At 45.5% G+C, this 22,500-nt stretch overlaps 1 protein-coding gene across 3 annotated transcripts in view; it reads right to left on the bottom strand.

Annotated features, from left to right (window-relative positions):
• The window catches only part of LOC106566000 (voltage-dependent calcium channel subunit alpha-2/delta-2), a 466,343-nt gene that overhangs the window by 386,603 nt on the left and 57,240 nt on the right, over window positions 1-22,500 (bottom strand). For all 3 annotated transcript variants that reach the window (XM_045691873.2, XM_045691871.2, XM_082959405.1), the window contains exon 3: window positions 11,575-11,691. In XM_045691873.2, coding sequence (XP_045547829.1) covers window positions 11,575-11,691 — 117 coding nt within the window. The remainder of the gene's footprint in view (window positions 1-11,574; window positions 11,692-22,500) is intronic.

Raw genomic sequence — 22,500 nt, 5'->3', positions numbered from 1 at the left:
CACCACCACGACCACCACTACAACCACCACGACCACCACCACGACCACCACTACAACCACCACCACCACCACCACCACCACCACCACGACCACCACCACGACCACCACCACCACCACCACGACCACCACCACGACCATCACTACGACCACCACCACGACCACCACCACCACCACCACCACGACCACCACGACCACCACCACCACCACCACCACGACCACCACTACAACCACCACCACCACCACCACGACCACCACTACGACCACCACCACCACCACGACCACTGGATAACAAGAAGCACTCAAGTCTTTATTACTAGGTCACAGAGATTAAACACATAAACAGAAAGATGCAGAGTCAACCTGTTAACAAAACCCAACAGACTCCCTTTACCTGTCACCAGAGAGAGGAAGAGCAGTAACCGTCTCTCTGATCCTCCTGCAGTGTCATAACCAACAGTCAGCCCAGTGCCCACTCCTCCAGATGATCCTACCTCCTCAACAGCACCAGCTGAATCTACAACCACATTCCACCAACACTTCCTCAGACACCTCTCCATCTGTGAACTTCCACTGACGGCTATTTCACTCTGAAAATAATGGAGATCTGTCCTATACTGAACAAAAATATAAACGCAACAAGCAACAATTTCAAAGATTTTACTGAGTTTCAGTTCATATGAGGAAATCAGTCAATTGAAATAAATTAATTAGGCTCTAATCTATGGATTTTACATAACTGGGAATACAGATATGCATCTGTTGATCACAGATACCTTAAAAAAATTGGCCTCACAATGGGCCTCAGAATCTCAACACTCATCAAATTGCCAATCGCTAAAATGCAATTGTGTTAGTTGTCCGTAGCTTATGCCTGCCCATACCATAACCCCATCGCCACCATGGGGCATTCTTTTTACAACATTGACATCAGCAAATCGCTCCCCTACACAATGCCATACACGTGGTCTGTGGTTGTGAGGCCAGTTGGATGTATTGCCAAATTCTCTAAAATGACTTTGGAGACGGCTTATGGTAGAGAAATTAACATTACATTCTCTGGCAACAGCTCTGGTAGAAATGGCCCATTTTAGAGTGTCCTTTTATTGTCCCCAGCACAAGGTGCACCTGTGTAATGATCAGCTTCTTGATATGCCACAGGTGGATGGATTATCTTGGCAAAGGTGAAATGCTCACTAAAGGGATTTAAACAAATTTGTGGACAACATTTTAGAGAAATAAGCTTCTTGTGCGTATGGAACATTTCTGGGATCTTTTATTTCAGCTCATGAAACATGGGACCAACACTTTACATGTTTATTTTTTGTTCAGTGTTTATAGTAAAGTAGTAGTGATACAATTGTGTAATGTTTTATTTAACATTTTTAGTCTGTGGCTAAAGCGCGGAGGGCTAAATGTAGCTGTTTTAAATTGGTGATTCGTGCCGGGTGCCTGTCCAATTAAAGCGAGTCGCTGAAGCATCTGAAAACTCGCTGGGATGCAGACTCAAGTCATCGACCACCTTAGACTATCTTAGGAGGGGGTCAGGTTCCTTGGAATCTGTTAGTGTGTGGGTGGGTGTGTTTGTGTGCACGCATGCACGTGGACAGGCACGATTGTGTGTGTGTGTGTGGTGTATGTGTACGAGTGAGTGCGTGCGTGCATGTGTGTGCGTGTGTGTCTTTGTAAATTATTTATCTATGTGTAACACGATGACAGATGACACAGAGCTGTCCCCATTCCTGGTCCTGGTCCATCTGTGTCGACTTGGTTTCCATGGTCAGGCCAGGGGAAACAGAAGCTTATGCAGAGTGACTGATTCATTCTGTCAAGCACACTTTTGCAATCCCTGCACAGTGTCCAGTTGGAGCTCCTACATTCCCTCAAAATCACAATCAGTATGACTGCAAAGTCACAGAGCATCTCTGTCATGTCTGCACAATATCCCCCCACCCCCACCACCACTACGACCACCACCACCACCACGACCACCACCACTACGACCACCACCACCACCACTACGACCACCACCACCACCACCACGACCACCACCAACACCACTACGACCACCACCACAACCACCACTACGACCACGACCACCACCACCACCACTACGACCACGACCACCACTACGACCACGACCACCACCACCACTACGACCACAACCACCACTACGACCACGACCACAACCACCACTACGACCACGACCACCACCACGACCACCACCACTACGACCACCACCACAACCACCCCTACGACCACGACCACCACCACGACCACCACCACCACCACGATCACCACTACGACCACAACCACCACTACGACCACGACCACCACCACTACGACCACCAACACCACCACCACCACGACCACCACCAACACCACTACGACCACCACCACCACCACGACCACCACCAACACCACTACGACCACCACCACAACCACCACTACGACCACGACCACCACCACCACCACCACTACGACCACGACCACGCCACCCTACGACCACGACCACCACCACCACTACGACCACAAGCACCACTACGACCACAACCACCACCACCACTACGACCACAAGCACCACTACGACCACAACCACCACTACGACCACGACCACCACCACTACGACCACCACCACAACCACCACTACGACCATGACCACCACCACCACCACCACCACCACCACGATCACCACTACAACCACAACCACCACTACGACCACCACCACCACCACGATCACCACTACGACCACGACCACCACTACGACCACGACCACCACCACCACGACCACCACCACTATGACCACGACTACCACCACCACGACCACGACCACCACCACCACCACGACCACCACCATGACCACGACCACCACCACCACGACCACCACTACGACCAGCCACCCTACGACCACGACCACCACCATGACCACCACCACCACGACCACCACCACGACCACCACTACGACCACTACGACCACCACCACCACGACCACCACTACGACCGCGAACACCACCACCACGACCATCACCACCACCACTACAACCACCACCATGACCACGACCACAACCACCACCACGACCACCACTACGACCACAACCACCACTACTACGACCACCACCACCACCACCACGACCACCACCAACACCACTACGACCACCACCATCCACCACGACCACCACTCACGACCACCACACCACGACCACCACTACGACCACAACCACCACTATGACCACGACCACCACGACCACCACCACGACCACCACTATGACCACGACCACCACTACGACCACGATCACCACCACGACCACCACTACGACCACGACCACCACCACCACCACTACCACCACCACCACGGCCACCACCACCACCACCACAACCACCACTACGACCACGACCACCACCACGATCACCACCACGACCACCACTATGACCACGACCACCACCACGACCACCACAACCTCCGCCACCGCCACCATGGTGATTTAGAGTTGAATACCTCTGGATAACAACAAGCACTCAAGTCTTTATTACTAGGACACAGAGATTAAACACATAAACAGAAAGATGCAGAGTCAACCTGTTAACAAAACCCAACAGACTCCCTTTACCTGTCACCAGAGAGAGGAAGAGCAGTAACCGTCTCTCTGATCCTCCTGCAGTGTCATAACCAACAGTCAGCCCCGTGCCCACTCCTCCAGATGATCCTACCTCCTCAACAGCACCAGCTGAATCTACAACCACATTCCACCAACACTTCCTCAGACACCTCTCCATCTGTGAACTTCCACTGACGGCTATTTCACTCTGAGAATAATGGAGATCTCTACTGCATAGTAAAGTAGTAGCGATACAATTGTGTCATTTTTTATTTAACATTTTTAGTCTGTGGCTCTTTAAATCACTGAGGGCTAAATGTAGCTGTTTTAAATTGGTGATTCGTGCCGCGTGCCTGTCCAATTAAAGTGAGTCACTGAGGTGTCTGAAAAATTGCTGGGATGCAGACTCAAGTTATCGACCACTTCAGACTCTCTTAGGAGGGGGTCAGGTTCCTGGGCGATGGGGCGTACGCGTGTGTGTGTGGTGTGGTGTGGTGTGTGGTGTGTGTCTATGAGTGTGTGTGTGTGTGTGTGTGTGTGTGTGTGTGTGTGTGTGTGTGTGTGTGTGTGTGTGTGTGTGTGTGTGTGTGTGTGTGTGTGTGTGTGTGTGTGTGTGTGTGTGTGTGTGTGTGTCTTTGTAAATTATTTATCTACTGTATGTGTAGCACGATGACAGATGACACAGAGCTGTCACAGTCCCTGTCCCCCTCCACACCACCCTCATCCTGTGTTGTCTTGGTATCCATGGTCAGGCCAGGGGAAACAGAGTCTTAGGCAGGGTGACTGATTCATTCTGCCATCCCTGCATAGTGTCCGGTCAGAGCTCCTGCATTCTCTCACAATCAGTATGACTGTAGAGTCTCTGTCAGCATCACTACTCTGTAACGCCCACCTGGCTGTAGAAGTCAAACCATAAGCTTATACTTGCCTTGATACCTGAAAGGAACCGGTCCAACTTGGTGTCATAGAACTAAGTTAGTTCTTACTCATTGATGTCTGTCTGGTGTGCAGAAATGTTTAAGCTCTGAAACCATGAATTTAAATATACAGGAAAAGCGATATGTGTATCACTAATACAGCCCAAAAGCATCCATTCATTGACAGACTATATACGTACAGGGGTAGGCAACTAGATTCAGCCGCGGGCCAATTTCTGTCATAGCTAATGATCGGGGGGCTGTAAAAAATATAATAATGTGTACACTGCAAATTGAGCACAACTAAGCCCAAAAAGAGGTTGCATCTTAAAATATAAATTATTTCATACCTTGATTACATTGAGATACGATCACATATGTGGGCTCCCGAGTGGCAAGGCTGTCTAAGGCACTGCATCTCAGTGCTAGAGGCGTCACTACAGACGCTGGTTCAGCGGTCTAAGGCACTGCATCTCAATGCTAGAGGCGTCACTACAGACCCTGGTTCAGCGGTCTAAGGCTCTGCATCTCAGTGCTAGAGGCGTCACTACAGACCCTGGTTCAGCGGTCTAAGGCACTGCATCTCAGTGCTAGAGGCGTCACTACAGACCCTGGTTCAGCGGTCTAAGGCACTGCATCTCAGTGCTAGAGGCGTCACTACAGACCCTGGTTCCATTACAGGCTGTATCACAACCGGCTTTGATTGGGAGTCCCATAAGGCGGCGTACAATTGGCCCAGCATCGTCTGGGTTAGGGTTTGGCTCAGGGTAGGCCGTCATTGTAAATAATAATTTGTTCTTAACTGACTTGCCTAGTTAAATAAATGTGTCTCTTTTTGTTGTTGTTGTGGGAATAAACTACCTGAGAACAGATTTCATAAATTAAAACTTTTGTTGACCAAAAAACTAAAATCTATAGCGGAGGAGTACAGAGATGTACATAACTGGATCAAATCAATCTTGGTCTCTTTTTGTATTCCATCAGTCCCTTCTCATTGTGCTTTGAGAGATCCCATCCAACAGATCCTGATCGATATCCCTATGATGCTGCCTCCTTGGCATACAGGCTTTGATTGACAGCCTGCAGGATGTTCAGCAGCCTCAATCAGGCCTGGTTCACAGCCTCCGGCAGGCTTGGTTCACAGCCTCCGGCAGGCCAGGTTCACAGCCTCCGGCAGGCCTGGTTCACAGCCTCCGGCAGGCTTGGTTCACAGCCTCCGGCAGGCCAGGTTCACAGCCTCCGGCAGGCCTGGTTCACAGCCTCCGGCAGGCCTAGTTCACAGCCTCCGGCAGGCCTGGTTCACAGCCTCCGGCAGGCCTGGTTCACATCCTCCAACAGACATGCAGACCTGGTTCATAGGTTTCACTACACTCTTAGGAAAAAGGGTTCCAAAATAGTTATTTGGCTGTCCCAATAGGCTAACCTTTTTTGGTTGCATGTAGAACCCTTTTTGGTTCCAGGTAGAACCCTTTTGGGTTCCATGTAGAACCCTCTGTATTAACGTATGACGATCCCAGGAAAGGACTTAATGGTTTGCATTTACACAAGTCACATTTCCAGCTATTTGTAGCTCCCATTCTGATTACTGTGCTGGTTTCAATCTTTCAGAATGCATGGGAGTAAATAACCATTAAGGAGGAAGTAGAAATTGGCTGGTATAAAAAGCAACATCAACACAACCAACCTGGATATGAGTATGAGACATCCTTATCTCCACTCTGCATAAGGAGTCTGGTTCCATTCCCACTGTCTACAGTATGAATACCTAGTGGAGTTGAATTGATTCAGCTGTCATGAATTTTCTGTTTAGTGTGAGAATTTATAATGTGGCGAAATGAAACAAATGAACGGTTTTATGTCGTTTTATGAGCCTCGTACTCTTAAATTACCACAAAATGACTCCGTGACAATCCCCATCCTCTGTTCTCTCCTTTAGCATATTCCAGAGTAATCTCTCTCTCTCTCACTCTCTCTGTCTCTTTCTCCAACCATCTCTCTCTCTCTCTCTCTTGCTCTCTCTCGCTCTCTCTCTCTCTCTCTCTCATTCCAACCATCTCTCTCTCATTGTTCATTTTTAAATCTATGAATTTCTGAACATAATTTCCCTGGTTTTTCCCGAGCCTCAGGGGCCATTCTCATTCCATCACTTCACTTTTTTCACCTCGTTTCCTCTCCTCCCTCCTGAGTGAACAGTGGAGACAGGATGTGAGGTGACAGTGTGGTCCGGGAGGTTAGGCCAGCAGGAGGATGGGCACGATGGGCACACAGGCATGGGGAGGGGAGAGGCTTGGGCACTGCACTGAGCTCACAGGGCTCCCCTGCTAAAACAGGCAACGGAGGGTCAGTAGCAGTGCAATTTCATTCCCACACACGGCACGACCACCGGGTACATCGTGATACCTCTCACTTTAAGGGTCCGTGCCACAGAATTAGCCACGCCTGTCCCTTGAAGAGGCTGTGGTGCACTGCTCAGGGTTACTGTGCCTTCTCATGTGAGACCCTGTGCTGTTAAAAGATACCCTCAAATGTTCCTTCAAGGGACTTGACTGGTGAAAACAGCAGCACTTATGCCTTGAGGGCCCTTTTGAGAGGCAGCACAGAGGGAAGGAGAGAGGAATACAGCTCCCTCCCCCCTCTCTTCCTCTCTCTCTGTTATCCCCCCTCAGAGCAGTATGGCTCAGTGCTTCCACTCTGCCTGTAGGCTTTAGGTCTCCTCTATGGGTGCATCTCCTCACTATGTGTTTAGCCTCCGTGTTTTAATATGCAGCACGCACATTTCATGAAATGATGAATATGATGAACTAAATTGATTCAGAGGACATTCGCCTGCGACATTATAAAAAAAATAAACCAACTTAGCTCTACTTTAAATGAATATAAACTCTGATTATCAAATGTAGATATGGTTGGGGAAAATTATGCTTTCACAGTATCCTGCTGATTTGAGCGAAACAAACATATTAATTGCTTTGTTATCCAACCTAATAAATGTATTAACTGCTCTGTTATCCAACCTTACAAATGTATTAACTGCTCTGTTATCCAACCTTATAAACGTATGAACTGCTTTGTTATCCAACCTTATGAACATATTAACTGCTCTGTTATCCAACCTTATGAACGTATTAACTGCTCTGTTATCCAACCTTATAAACGTATTAACTGCTTTGTTATCCAACCTTATAAACGTATTAACTGCTCTGTTATCCAACCTTATAAACGTATTAACTGCTCTGTTATCCAACCTTATGAACATATTAACTGCTCTGTTATCCAACCTTATGAACGTATTAACTGCTTTGTTATCCAACCTTATAAACGTATGAACTGCTCTGTTATCCAACCTTATAAACGTATGAACTGCTTTGTTATCCAACCTTATGAATGTATTAACTGCTCTGTTATCCAACCTTATGAACGTATTAACTGCTCTGTTATCCAACCTTATGAACATATTAAGTGCTCTGTTATCCAACCTTATAAACGTATTAACTGCTCTGTTATCCAACCTTATGAACATATTAACTGCTCTGTTATCCAACCTTATGAACATATTAACTGCTTTGTTATCCAACCTTATGAACGTATTAACTGCTCTGTTATCCAACCTTATAAACGTATGAACTGCTCTGTTATCCAACCTTATAAACGTATGAACTGCTCTGTTATCCAACCTTATAAACGTATTAACTGCTCTGTTATCCAACCTTATAAACATATTAACTGCTTTGTTATCCAACCTTATAAACGTATTAACTGCTCTGTTATCCAACCTTATGAACATATTAACTGCTCTGTTATCCAACCTTATGAACATATTAACTGCTCTGTTATCCAACCTTATAAACGTATGAACTGCTCTGTTATCCAACCTTATAAACGTATTAACTGCTCTGTTATCCAACCTTATAAACGTATGAACTGCTCTGTTATCCAACCTTATAAACGTATTAACTGCTCTGTTATCCAACCTTATGAACATATTAACTGCTCTGTTATCCAACCTTATAAACGTATTAACTGCTCTGTTATCCAACCTTATGAACATATTAACTGCTCTGTTATCCAACCTTATAAATGTATTAACTGCTCTGTTATCCAACCTTATAAACATATTAACTGCTCTGTTATCCAACCTTATAAACGTATGAACTGCTCTGTTATCCAACCTTATAAATGTATTAACTGCTCTGTTATCCAACCTTATGAACATATTAACTGCTCTGTTATCCAACCTTATAAACGTATTAACTGCTCTGTTATCCAACCTTATAAACATATTAACTGCTCTGTTATCCAACCTTATAAACGTATGAACTGCTCTGTTATCCAACCTTATAAACGTATTAACTGCTCTGTTATCCAACCTTATGAACATATTAACTGCTCTGTTATCCAACCTTATAAACGTATTAACTGCTCTGTTATCCAACCTTATAAAGTAGAAGGCCCATCAACATTATGTTTTTTTAAATCACATTTTTCGGGATTAGTTCAAACGGTGCCTCCATCATGCGCCTTAATATTATGATTGGCTTTTTGAAATATCCTGAACCGATTTTGAATATTTTCTCTCTTGGGGGGGGGAGGAAACTGGGCACCATCAGTGAAGAAACAAACTGCAATTAAGCAGAGGGCCTGTCTGAACATAATGCAACCAGTTAGAGGGCCTGTCTGAACATAATGATGCAAATAATTGTCTCCCCTGGACGGTTACCTCTAAAATACTCCCCTCCTCTGCAGAACTTCCTTTCAGTCACTAGAATAGTATAGCTATCTTCAAGGACATTCCGTTCCCTTCCGGCTACCCGGATAAGGCACTAAATAAACTTCAGTTAGTGCTAAATACGGCTGCTAGAATCTTGACTACAACCCCAAAATGTGATCAGTGCTAGCCTCCCTACATTGGTTTCCTGTTGAAACTTGAAACGGGTCGGTTGAGCTAACGTAGGTTAATGCGATTAGCATGAGGTTGTAAGTAACAAGAACATTTCCCAGGACATAAGACATGTCTGATATTGCCAGAAAGCTTCAATTCTTGTTAATCTAACGGCACTGTCCGATTTACAGCAGCTATTACAGTGAAATAACACCATGCTATTGTTTGAGGAGAGTGCACAGTTTTGAACATGAAAAGTTATTAATAAACAAATTAGGCACATATGGGCAGTCTTGATACAAAATGTTGAACAGAAATACAATGGTTCAATGGATCAGTCTAAAACGTTGCACATACACTGATGCCATCTAGTGGCCAAAATCTAAATTGCACCTGGGCTGGAATAATACATTATGGCCTTTCTCTTGTATTTCAAAGATGATGGTACAAAAAAAATAACGGTAGTTTTTTTCTTTGTATTATCTTTTACCAGATCTAATGTGTTATATTCTCCTACATTCCTTTCACATTTCCACAAACTACAAAAGTGTTTCCTTTCAAATGGTACCAAGAATATGCATATCCTTGCTTCAGGGCCTGAGTTACAGGCAGTTAGATTTGGGTATATCATTTTAGGCGAAAATTGAAAAAAGGGGAGGATCCTTAAGAGGTTTACTGAAGATTCATCTCTTCAGTAGGTCCTATGATTGAGTGTAGTATGGCTCAGGGGTTCGAAGGTGAACGGCAAGGCACTGGAGCGACGAACCACCCTTGCTGTCTATGCCTGGCCGGCTCTCTCTCTCTACTGGGATTCTCTGCCTCTGACCCTATTACGGGGGCTGAGTCACTGGCTTACTAGTGCTCTTCCATTCCGGAGGGGTGCGTCACTTGAGTGGGTTGAGTCACAGACGTGATCTTCCTGTCCGGTTTTGCGCCCCCTCGGGCTTGTGTGGTGGAGGAGATGTTCGTGGGCTATACTCAGCCTTTTCTCAGGGTAGTAAGTTGGTTTATATCCCTCTAGTGTTGTGGGGGCTGTGCTTTGGAAAAGTGGGTGGGGTTATATCCTGCCTGGTTGGCCCTGTCCGGAGGTATCGTCGGATGGGGCGACAGTGTCCTCCGACCCACCCCTGTCTCAGTCTCCAGTATCTATGCAGCAATAGTCTATGTACGGGGGGCTAGGGTCAGTCTGTCATATCTGGTGTAATTCTCCTATCTTATCTGGTGTCATATTTGAATTTTAGTATGCTCCCTCTAATTCTCTCTCTCCCTCTCTCCCTCCCCTCCCAGAGGACCTGAGCCCTAGGATCATGCCTCCGGACTACGTGGCCTGATGACTCCTGGCTGTCCCCAGTCCACATGCTCGTGCTCGTGCTGCTGCTCCAGTTTCAACTGTTCTGCCTGTGGCTAGGGAACCCTGACCTGTTCACCGGACGTGCTACCTTGTCCCGGACCTGCTGTTTTCGACTCTCTCTCTCTTCCACACCTGCTGCCTCGACCTCTGAATGCTCGGCTATGAAAAGCCAACTGACATTTACTCCTGAGGCGCTGACCTGTTGCACCCTCTACAACCACTGATTATTATTTGACCCTGCTGGTTATCTATGAACGTTTGAACATCTTGGCCATGTACTGTTATAATCTCCATCCAGCACAGCCAGAAGAGGACTGGCCACCCCTCAGAACCTGGTTCCCCTCTAGGTTTCTTCTTAGGTTCCTGCCTTTATCTAACCATGGCGGCAGGTATCCTAGTGGTTAGAGCGACGGGCCAGTAACCGAAAGGTTGCTGGATTGAATCCCTGAGCTGACAAGGAAAAATCTGTCGTTCTGCCCCTGATCAAGCCAGTTAACAGCCGGGCGCCGAAGACGTGGATGTCGATTAAGGCAGCCCCCTGCACTTCTCTGATTCAGAGGGGTTGGGTTAAATGCGGAAGACACATTTCAGTTGAATCTATTCAGTTGTACAATTGACTAGGTATCCCCCTTGTATTCTAGGGAGTTTTTCCTAGCCACTGTGCTTCTGCATTGTTTGGGGTTTTCTGCTAATGTAAAAAGGGCTTTATAAAGACATTTGATTGATTGCAACCCTTTAAGAAGATATGAAACTAACCCCTCCAGCATGTTCCTATATGGAAATAACTCTTTCCCCCTCTGGAACTCTCTAACAGGTGCAGTAGCATCCGCTTACCTCCAGGGCTCTCCTCTTGCTAGTGAGCAGCTTAGCGATGTCTCGTGCCACCCTCTCCACCAGGTCCTTGGGATTGTTCCTCTTGATGTCAAACTGACTCTTCTTCTCATTGTAAATCTACAGCGAGAACACAGGAGTCAAAGGTCAGTTCAAAATGTCTGTCAGTTTATGAAGTGGGTCATGAGAGCCACACAACACTGGCCATTGCTATGCTTTCTATTTTCAACAGAGCACACACTTAGCAGGTCATTTCATGTAGCTAATAGGGCAGAGCTGTCCTTATTGACAGTGCACCCTAACCAGCCGAGGTCTGTGGGGTAATACCAAGCCAGCCACTAAATGCACACACAAGCTAAATGTCCAAGATCCCTTAGTGAAAAGTGATGATGAACATAATAGGGAGAGACAAAGACAGAAGCGCGTGACCAGAAACGAGAACAGGGGCGGAGACAGCCAACCAGAAGCCAGAATCATGACAGATGTTTGTCCACACAGAGAGGCTGTGCACATCTTTATGGGCTCTGACCAAAAGTAGTGCTGCACTATAGGCTATAGGGATATACTGTAGGATGCCATGTCAGACCCAGCCAGAGAAATGGACTCTTCTCCCAGTATCCTCTGTTTCACCTGACTCAGTAGTCCTCAGCAGCAGTTCTGGGTCTGAGCTCTGACAGGCAGACAGGTTCTGTGGTCCACAGCAGGCCACGTCCCTTGGGTTTAAAACTGATCCTGACTGACATATAAAACACTACACTGTTGTGCAATACGACACACTTTCACACTGCAAAAACCACCCTCACTATGGCTTGGTGGGCTTGTAGTACACTCTTAGAAAAAAGGGTTCTAAAAGGATTACCCCTTTTTTATTCTAGGTAGAACCCTTTTTGGTCCTATTTAGAACCCTTTTGGGTTCCATGTAGAAACCTCTGTGGAAAGAGTTCTACATGGAACCAAAACAGGTTCTACCTGGAACCAAAAAGTGTTCTTCAAAGGGTTCTCCTATGGGAACCCTTTTAGGTTCTAGATAGCACCAGAGTGTAGGACTATTTCACAAGCCTTTTTTCATGTACAGTTCATGTGATTAGACTACGTACATTGGGGCAGAGTAAGCTATGTGTAATAAGGAGAAAGCAATGTGTGGGAATGTGCTTTACTGATTGAAACATTTACATACTCTCTCTTGATTGGTGCATTAATAAAAGTGAAATACAACCACAGAAATCTGATTTACTTCTTCTTGTACTTGCTGAAAAAGTGTGGAGGGGTAATATTTAAGCAATAAGGCCCGAGGAGGTGTGGTATATGGCCAGTACACCACAGCTAAGGGCTTTTCTTAGGCACGACGCAATGCAATGCCACAAACCCCCGAGGTGCCTTATTGCTATTATAAACTGGTTACCAATGTAATTAGAGCAGTAAAAATACCCGTGGTATACGGTCTGATATACCATGACTGTCAGCCAATCAGCACTCAGGGTTCGAACCCCCCAGTTTATAAATATCTATCATTAATAGGAGCTATTTATATGCTTTGATTTACGTGTTTTGTGTGCAGCGATTAGAAGAGGAAAATGTCAGCCTCCATCACCCATGATCCATCACTGTCAGGCTAAAAGGTGGGTGTGCAGAGAGGCAGCCAGTAAAATCTGAACTCATCATGAGGGGCCACTGTGGCTCATGGGTCTGCGTACCCACATCCATACCCACACATGCAGTCAGAGCTGACCCTAGCCTTTTTGGGGCCTTAAGTTACATTTTGTTAGGGGCCCCGCCACTTTGCGAGCAAAAGATTGATAGCAGAGAGACTTTTTATTTATTTTTCATCTCCTGCAATTCTACACATTTTACCATAGGGTGGAGATAAATGTTTTCAGTTTTTAATATGATATTTGAGTTTAGATAGCCGGCCGCTAAACTAACTTACCAATCAAAAACAAATATTGGCAGACATGGGCTAATTGAGTGACTGCTGATCCACAAACAGATTTCGAATGGATCCGCGGGCCTACAAAAGCGAGGCCAGGCCCGCGGGCCACCAGTTGCTCACTCCTGGCCTATAGTGTCTTGTTGTGTCTGGCTAAATGGTCAAGAAGAGTTTTTATTTCACCTTTATTTAACCAGAAAGTCAGGAGGTGAGAAGAGCTTTTTCCCAGTGGAGATATAAGCATACTGCTGTAGGTGTATGGAAGCAGAAGATCTGGTCATACTGCTGTAGGTGTATGGAAGCAGAAGATCTGGACATACTGCTGTAGGTGTATGGAAGCAGAAGATCTGGTCATACTGCTGTAGGTGTATGGAAGCAGAAGATCTGGACATACTGCTGTAGGTGTATGGAAGCAGAAGATCTGGACATACTGCTGTAGGTGTATGGAAGCAGAAGATATGGACATACTGCTGTAGGTGTATGGAAGCAGAAGATCTGGACATACTGCTGTAGGTGTATGGAAGCAGAAGATCTGGACATATTGCTGTAGGTGTATGGAAGCAGAAGATATGGACATACTGCTGTAGGTGTATGGAAGCAGAAGATCTGGACATACTGCTGTAGGTGTATGGAAGCAGAAGATCTGGACATATTGCTGTAGGTGTATGGAAGCAGAAGATCTGGACATATTGCTGTAGGTGTATGGAAACAGAGGTTTTCTCCTTTATGACTCCTGTATGTGAATGCTGTAGTTTTAAATCAGAGAGGTGTTTCTATTCCCCAGATTTTCCTGTGTTTCCTTCATTCCGTACTTCAATTAACCAACCAGGAGAAGTCATTAGCCTGCACTGCGTAACTCACCAATGCACTGACACACACAGTGTGTGTGTGTGTGTGTGTGTGTGTGTGTGTGTGTGTGTGTGTGTGTGTGTGTGTGTGTGTGTGTGTGTGTGTGTGTGTGTCCTCAAAGCCACAGACCAATAATCAGGTGAATGTGTACGCATGCACGCACACATGCACACACACACCACACACCACACACGCACCACACACATGCACACACACACCACACACACACACAAACGCCATTTGAGAGGAGGGCTTTTCTCAAGGTGGAAGAAGTCATTAACACATCATCTTGTTAACCCATGAAAACAAGAGGGAAGTTTTCTCTGCTCCATTGACACACTACAAACCCTGACTCTTTTAAAGTGATGCATTTTCCCAAGTTGATTTAAAAACCACGTCAAATTTGTTTTAAAATCAATATTCATTCTCTAGTCCCTGCCGCTGAATACTTATGTAAATGTGATATTTCAGTTTTAATTTTTTATTTGCTAACATTTCTAAAAGCCTGTTTTTGCTTTGTCATTATGGGGTATTTTATGTAGATTGATGAGGAGAAAAAATACACTTTAAACAAAATAGACAGATGAAGGTAGACCTGCATCAGTAGCCTTCGAGATTTCACACTTTATTCTCCTCTTTTTATGAGATATACTGTACATTCATTATATCTACTAGACTGCAGCTAGCACCCTCTTCTGGACAGTCACATACACACTGGGCATTTTGTACCATGTCTTAAGCCTCACTAGACTACCATATCTCTATCTGGATCTATGAGCCAAACCTGTCTGCTGAGTGCTTGTAGTGTACTCCGCCTGCAACTCAGCAATAACAGCCCAACACAGACAAATAAAGTGGGATCGTATTTTACTGTGATCGCATTTTACTGTGATCGCAGCTCTGACAGATGCTAGCACCATGGAGAGAGAGGGGGGTCCAGGTACTGTATCTCTATGGGGAACACTCGCTAATGAGCAATCCTTGGCTGAAGCTCAAATGGCACCCGATTCCCAATGTAGTGCACTACTAGAAGATTCTAGAAGAACCACACAACCAGTCTGACGACGGCTAGAGCTCTCTACCAGGCATCCAGTTAGACGTAAGTGGAGGTTGGTGGATCATACAGTATTTGGAAATATGTTTGGGATAGGGAAACACTTGGTACCACGACTAAAAATGCTAAATTGAACATATGCAATTGTCTATGATTTTTCTTAGCTAGATATTTGCATACAGTACTGTGTGCAGTTTTCTTATAAAGTCATACTGGCATGCTCTCAGCAGCATTCGTTACATTAAAATCCAACCTTGTCATCACTTGTGAATTATTTTTGGATCTATTCAGAAAGGGGAAATTGCGTACAGTTGAAATTGTATGTGTATGTATGTCATAGCAGTGTCAGAAGCTCAAATAATGAAATGTGTGATTTGGACTGACTTCACAGTAAAACGACATGACTATCAGTGATGTGACTGAGTCATGTCTATGATGCCCGGACAGTTTCCTGGATATGACTGTAATTAACACAGCAGAGGAGGAAACTGGCAGCTGTGGTGGCTCTGCAGTGTGGATAGGGCCAATGGAGCCGGTTGGTCGCAACACAGGATCTGAAAGAGTTGGCATGCCAATCCAAGCCAATATGCTCACCCTGGCAGTCATGAGAGTGACACACACATGTGTGGTGCACTCACACACGGATGATTAGCTATGATAACCGGTTGCTGTGTGCCAAGCTCAGAGTGTGTGAGTGTAAACACGCAGATGGAGAGTAGGGTGTGGTGACACTCCAGAGAATCTCTGTTAAAACAGGACTCTCTCTGCTCCATCTTTATCCAATCAGAGAGCCACCGTTCTCTGCTTGTCCAATCACAACTCACCATCTCTTCCCCTCTGTGACTCTACTCCCGCTTCCTAAAAAAGAGTTGTCAAAGCTGCAATATCATTTCAAACACCTCTATGTTTGCTATCTCAGAAAGCCTCAAATTATTCTGCCATCAACACAGTCTAAATAACTCCAAAGAGAAGAACTATAATAAATAAATGAAAAGGAAAATTATGTTCGACTCCCGCTTTGTTGAAAAAGATAATTGTTTGTTGGGGCCTTTCTGCTGTTTGCTCTGACAGCAGCCTGGCAGGCTGGTGTTATTGTCCCTACGTCTGTGTCTAAGAGACAGGACTGCTTATTGCTCTGTGAAGTCAGCCACAATAGGAGGCATCAGGCTGGTGCCGGCTGAGGGTGACAGAGACAGATGCCACATCATTAAGGAATATTAGAGGGCTCTACCGAGCAGACCGAGCCAGCATCCACAGGCCCCGGGAACAGTTCAATAAGGGAGAACACAGGCAGGGAGAAATAACGTCACGACACGGCACCACACAGCAGCCCCCCAGAGGAGCTCCATAAGACACAACAAACCAGGACCGACCGTCAGAGTTCAGTAAGACTGAGAAGACAGAACAGTAAGGGATGGCTGGCACTGGAGGCACGACCCTCCAGAGGATTTTAGTGAGACAGAACAGTCAGGGATGGCTGGCACTGGAGGCACGACCCTCCAGAGGATTTTAGTGAGACAGAACAGTCAGGGATGGCTGACACTGGAGGCACGATCCTCCAGAGGATTTTAGTGAGACAGAACAGGAGAGTTGATTGCTATGGTGGCTGGCCCTAATGTGTCATTCAGAGTGTTCTGCTTTGATGTTGAGTTGGGGGGGGGGGGCACTGTCACAAAAAACCTTACAAGTATGTAAGTGCACAGAGAAAACATCACAAAAAAACATACATGGTAATATTACATATAAATACTGTAGGCCTAGCCACTCTGCCACTAAAGTAGAGTCTAACTCAACAGTGATCCAAGCCAGAGTGATCAACTGCAAAGCTACTGGTTCACTGAGTCAAACAGCCTGAGCATGATGCATCACAGGAAACAAAAGCTAAATATTTACACACTAGCCCTGAGGGAGAGGCTTATATTAGAGACACAGAGAGAGAGAGAATGAGAGAGAGAGAACGAGAAAGAGAGAGAGAACGAGAGAGAATGAGAGAGAATGAGAGAGAGATATGAGGAGAGAGAGAGATATATGAAGAGATCGAGGGAGAGAGAGACAGAGAACATGATGTGTAACATGATCAGAGGGACTGTCAGCCAGGATAAACAAAGTACACAAGTCACACACTCACACGCACACTTACATGCACACACACATAAATACACACCGACAGACAGCACACACACACACACACACACACACACACACACACACACACACACACACACCACACACACACACACACACACACACACACACACACACACACACACACACACACACGCGTTATGTCACATAGTCAGGCCTTTGCGTAGACAACACCCTGTTTAGATCTACCTAGTGGAATCAAGGACAGGGGCATTGTATCCACCAGTATGTATGTATGTATGTATGTATGTATGTATGTATGTATGTATGTATGTATGTATGTATGTATGTATGTATGTATGTATGTATGTATGTATGTATGTCTGTCTGTCTGTCTGTCTGTCTGTCTGTCTGTCTGTCTGTCTGTCTGTCTGTCTGTCTGTCTGTCTGTCTGCCTGCCTGCCTGTCTGTCTGTCTGTCTGCCAGCTGGAACTACGCTGCTACTACTGAACAACCTCTAACACTACCTGACTGGTACTGTACTGAACAACCTCTAACACTCCCTGACTGGTACTGTACTGAACAACCTCTAACACTCCCTGACTGGTACTGTACTGAACAACCTCTAACACTACCTGACTGGTACTGTACTGAACAACCTCTAACACTACCTGACTGGTACTGTACTGAACAACCTCTAACACTCCCTGGAGGAGACAAACGAGGCCAGATGGACCTGCAAACACTTACTGTAACTACTCTATGGCTCTTCATTCATTGATCATTTAGCAAAATAAAAAGGTCATAGAGATTAACATACAGTATTCAACTCACCATACTCGCCCACAGCCAGCCAGTCAGCCAGACAGTTACTTACTCCCAGACAGACAGAAAAAGGTGTAAACACCTTATTTTGAAAGAGTAGCCAGAGAGAGAGGGGAGAGAGCGAGAGTAGAGAGAGGAGAGAGAGCGAGAGAGGAGAGCGAGAGAGAGAGAGATAAAGAGAGAGAGAAAGAGATAAAGAGAGAGAGAGAAATATGGAGCAGCAGTCTCCTCCTCTCCTCTCTTCACCATCCTTTCTCAGGTTATTGGTTATTCAGACAGAGATAAATGACACTCTTTTTATTAACTTGCTGATGGTACGGAATAGTTTTTTTTCACCCAGTAGATTTTCTCAAATAGACAGCAACAGAATATGCTCTATAATTCTTTCATCCCCCTCTTCCCTCCCGCTCTCTCAGCATCCCACTCTTCATCTTTCTCTCTCGCTTATTCCCTCCCAACCCAGCACATCATTTAAACAGCAGCCCATACACTGTCATGCTAATAGCAAGCCAGAAACCATATCCAACACACAATCATACAAATGTAATCTTCCATCCTATCACATTAGACCACAGTGGCCGCAGCATAGTAAAGCGCCCTAGTGTGTGTGTGTGTGTGTGTGTGTGTGTGTGTGTGTGTGTGTGTGTGTGTGTGTGTGTGTGTGTGTGTGTGTGTGTGTGTGCACACTCAGCCCTGCTGAGGAGGAGACATGGCCCTGGGGGGCTCTCTGTTTGGCGTCTCCTCCACTTCCTGCTCATCTCCCTGATTACTGCTCCACTTCCACACCACTGATGAAGGCTGGCACCTGTCCATCACCCTGACTGAACGCTCACATCTCAACGCTGCTACTATCGACACAACGAGCCTTGCTGATCACTCGCTTCCTCTATCTATCACTCTGTCCCATCGCTTGCTTCCTCTATCACCCTGTCTCTGTCTCTGTCTGGACTCTCCTCCTGTCTTCACTATCTCATCTGGTCTCCTCCCTGCTTCTCAGACCTTAGTCCACCTGTCCACTTCATTGGCCACATTACTAACACCTTCAGTCAATGTGTTTGCACGAGGTCATTGTAAAACTGGGACAATGTAATTAGGTTAACACCAGCGCTAATGGAATTGACTGGCTCATCTGGATGTACTGTTTTCATCTGACTGGTTTCTGACTAGGCTGTCATTATCTGGATGTACTGTTTTCATCTGACTGGTTTCTGACTAGGCTGTCATTATCTGGATGTACTGTTTTCATCTGACTGGTTTCTGACCAGGCTGTCATTATCTGGATGTACTGTTTTCATCTGACTGGTTTCTGACTAGGCTGTCATTATCTGGATGTACTGTTTTCATCTGACTGGTTTCTGACTAGGCTGTCATTATCTGGATGTACTGTTTTCATCTGACTGGTTTCTGACCAGGCTGTCATTATCTGGATGTACTGTTTTCATCTGACTGGTTTCTGACCAGGCTGTCATTATCTGGATGTACTGTTTTCATCTGACTGGTTTCTGACCAGGCTGTCATTATCTGGCCACAGTGACCAAGGCTGCATCTTTTTCCAATAAAGTGCACTACTTTTGACCAGAGCCCATATGGGAATAGTGTGCCATTTGAGAGGCAGCCCATGATCTGTCCTTCTGCTGTTACAGTATGTCCCAGTAGCAGGATGGTCTCCAACAGTATGTTTGAACTCTCTCCTCTCTGAGTTCCCATCCTGGGTCTGTCTTGGTAACCTTTCCATTCCCAAAACCCCTGAGCAGGTTTAAATGTTTTGCTATAATATAGCACTCACTGCAAATTAAAGTAGCTGTAATCCTTAATCTCCATAGTACGTTCCCCTCTGAAAAAAACATCAGGAAATACAAGATAAGTAATGAGATGAAAGTAAGCAGTTAACAATGGAACAAAAAATGGATTGGCTGAATTTTGGGAGCGGGGATTTTATAGCTAGTGGTATTATAAAACTGGGAGAGGAGGTCAGCAGAGCAACGTTATGTAACTGAGCTGGGGGAATATTGTGCTGTTAGGAGGATTCACAATACCACAATAACAGCCTTACACTCCATGCCCTAAAATACTTCAAACCACATATTACACGTTCATAAGCATATTACACATTCACATTATGTTAAATTATTGCTGGTTAATTTGTGTCCTTTTAATCCATGAGTAATGACCATGAATATAGAACTAGAAAATGGTTTGTTCATATAATACATTCACTGTTCAGTGGAGGTCTGACATCATAAGCCTGGCACCCACCTGATTGACAGTTATTATGGCAGCCATTTTGTGCTGCCACTGCCACACTCAGCCTAAATCTCACTGTTCACAAAGGAGGGTGAGAGAAGGGACACTTCTGAGACAATTTAACACAGAGAGGATTACTTCCAAATACCCCAGAGTGAACATTTAACCCCTGTGCCTTTCGTAAAGTGACACAGGGATTTTGACTGACTCAGGGACTTCTTTCACCTCCCATCGGGGGGAGGGAGAGAAAAGAGAGAGAGGGAGAGACCGCTACAGTATAATGTCCTGTAGGCTTGCCCTTGGTTGTACCTTGGCTCCACCCCCTTCCCCTCCTCCAGACTGCAGCGTGTGTGGCTGTCTGCTGGGGCTGACAGAGAGCAGTAGGTAATTACACACAGAGCTAGGCCTAATTACACCACGACGGCTCCCCATGTAACCTGCCAACAGGGTCACTGCTCTTAAAAGTGATGGCATTACAGGACCAGCCACACAGACCAGGCACAGGAGATAAGGAGTTTTAACACGGCATGCTAATATGTATACTACTATAGTATGTGTATAGACTACGTTCCTTTTCCTGTCTAAGGGGAAGTAGAGATAAGCTATAGACACCCACATAACCTTCCAATAGAGATGTCTACCACCACCAACCCCTGGTTCTCTAGCCGCCCCTTGCCTGCCGATGGCAGAGTGACACAGTAAACTGGACAAGTTCACACTGAGAGGAGATAATATCTCCAAATTGAACACAGGGCCACTTTTACACCTCGCCAGACAGTCCCCCTTCAAACTGACTGTTTCCATGGAAACTTGGCACTTAATGACCGATAACAGAAAACAACCTGAAAATGAGAGAGAGAGAGAATAGATAGGGAGAACGAGAGGAGAGCGAGAGCGAGAACGAGATTGAGAGAGAGAGAGAGAGAGAGAGAGAGAATAGATAGGGAGAACGAGAGGAGAGCGAGAGCGAGAACGAGAACGAGATTGAGAGAGAGAGAGAGAGAGAGAGAGAGAATAGATAGGGAGAACGAGAGGAGAGCGAGAGCGAGAGCGAGAACGAGATTGAGAGAGAGAGAGAGAGAGAGAGTTTGGAGTTTTAACACAAATAGTATTAACACAAATATTGGCACACTGCCTTTTTAGAAATTACACAACAAATGTGTCCTTCTTAAATAAACATACATTAATACATTAAATAAAAAATGATTTACATTCAACTTATTACATCAACAAAAAACAGTGAAAAATTGTTTCTCTTATATTACAAAAAGGGCATCCATCTCTAATATCTGAATTAATGACATACAAAAACATTAACTGCAATGATACCATGCAACACCCTCCATTGCATGTCACCAGTACCCTTTTATAACGGTGGCTTGTACAGTGCTCTCCATGCTGGCTTTACCTTGTCATCAAGGCCCAGTTTTACCCTCCAAGGAGTGTCGTTTCTATTTTTCAATTTATCTTTATTTAAAACCTTGACACACCCCCTATATAACTCCTTCCCATTCACCTCATCCAAACCCACCTCTTCCAACCCTCTCAAATCCAGTAATAAAGGCTTTCCGTCTGACTCTGGGATATTGGGTGTAATCCCTAGTCTGGGAAATGGGGCGTCTTCTTCTGGTGCCTTTGTGTAGTAACTCGTGATGATAATCCACTCTTCTGCTGACAGAGCCTTCCTGCAACTTTCCAGAAGTTGTCCGACAATCCTTTCCAACCTCACCCCCAATGTTCAGCCACCCGTCCTCCATCCATTAATGTGGGCCCAGCCATGTCCATTAACTCCTTAGGGTGATGATTTTGCCCTTCACCAGCATTTTGAGAAATGTGGAACAGCTTCAGTTGTACAATCCAGTCTTGCCCCAGACACCAGAGGTTCCTCCAGCAGCCAATGCACTGACTCAGCCAAAAATAAAGCCTTCTTTAACTCTAATGCCCC

The sequence above is a fragment of the Salmo salar genome, chromosome 12 (genome assembly GCF_965601325.2).
Source record: "Salmo salar chromosome 12, fSalSal1, whole genome shotgun sequence".
Taxonomy (NCBI): domain Eukaryota; kingdom Metazoa; phylum Chordata; class Actinopteri; order Salmoniformes; family Salmonidae; genus Salmo; species Salmo salar.
The sequence above is the reverse complement of the archived record's forward strand: the minus strand, read 5'-3'. Positions and strand labels throughout refer to the sequence as shown.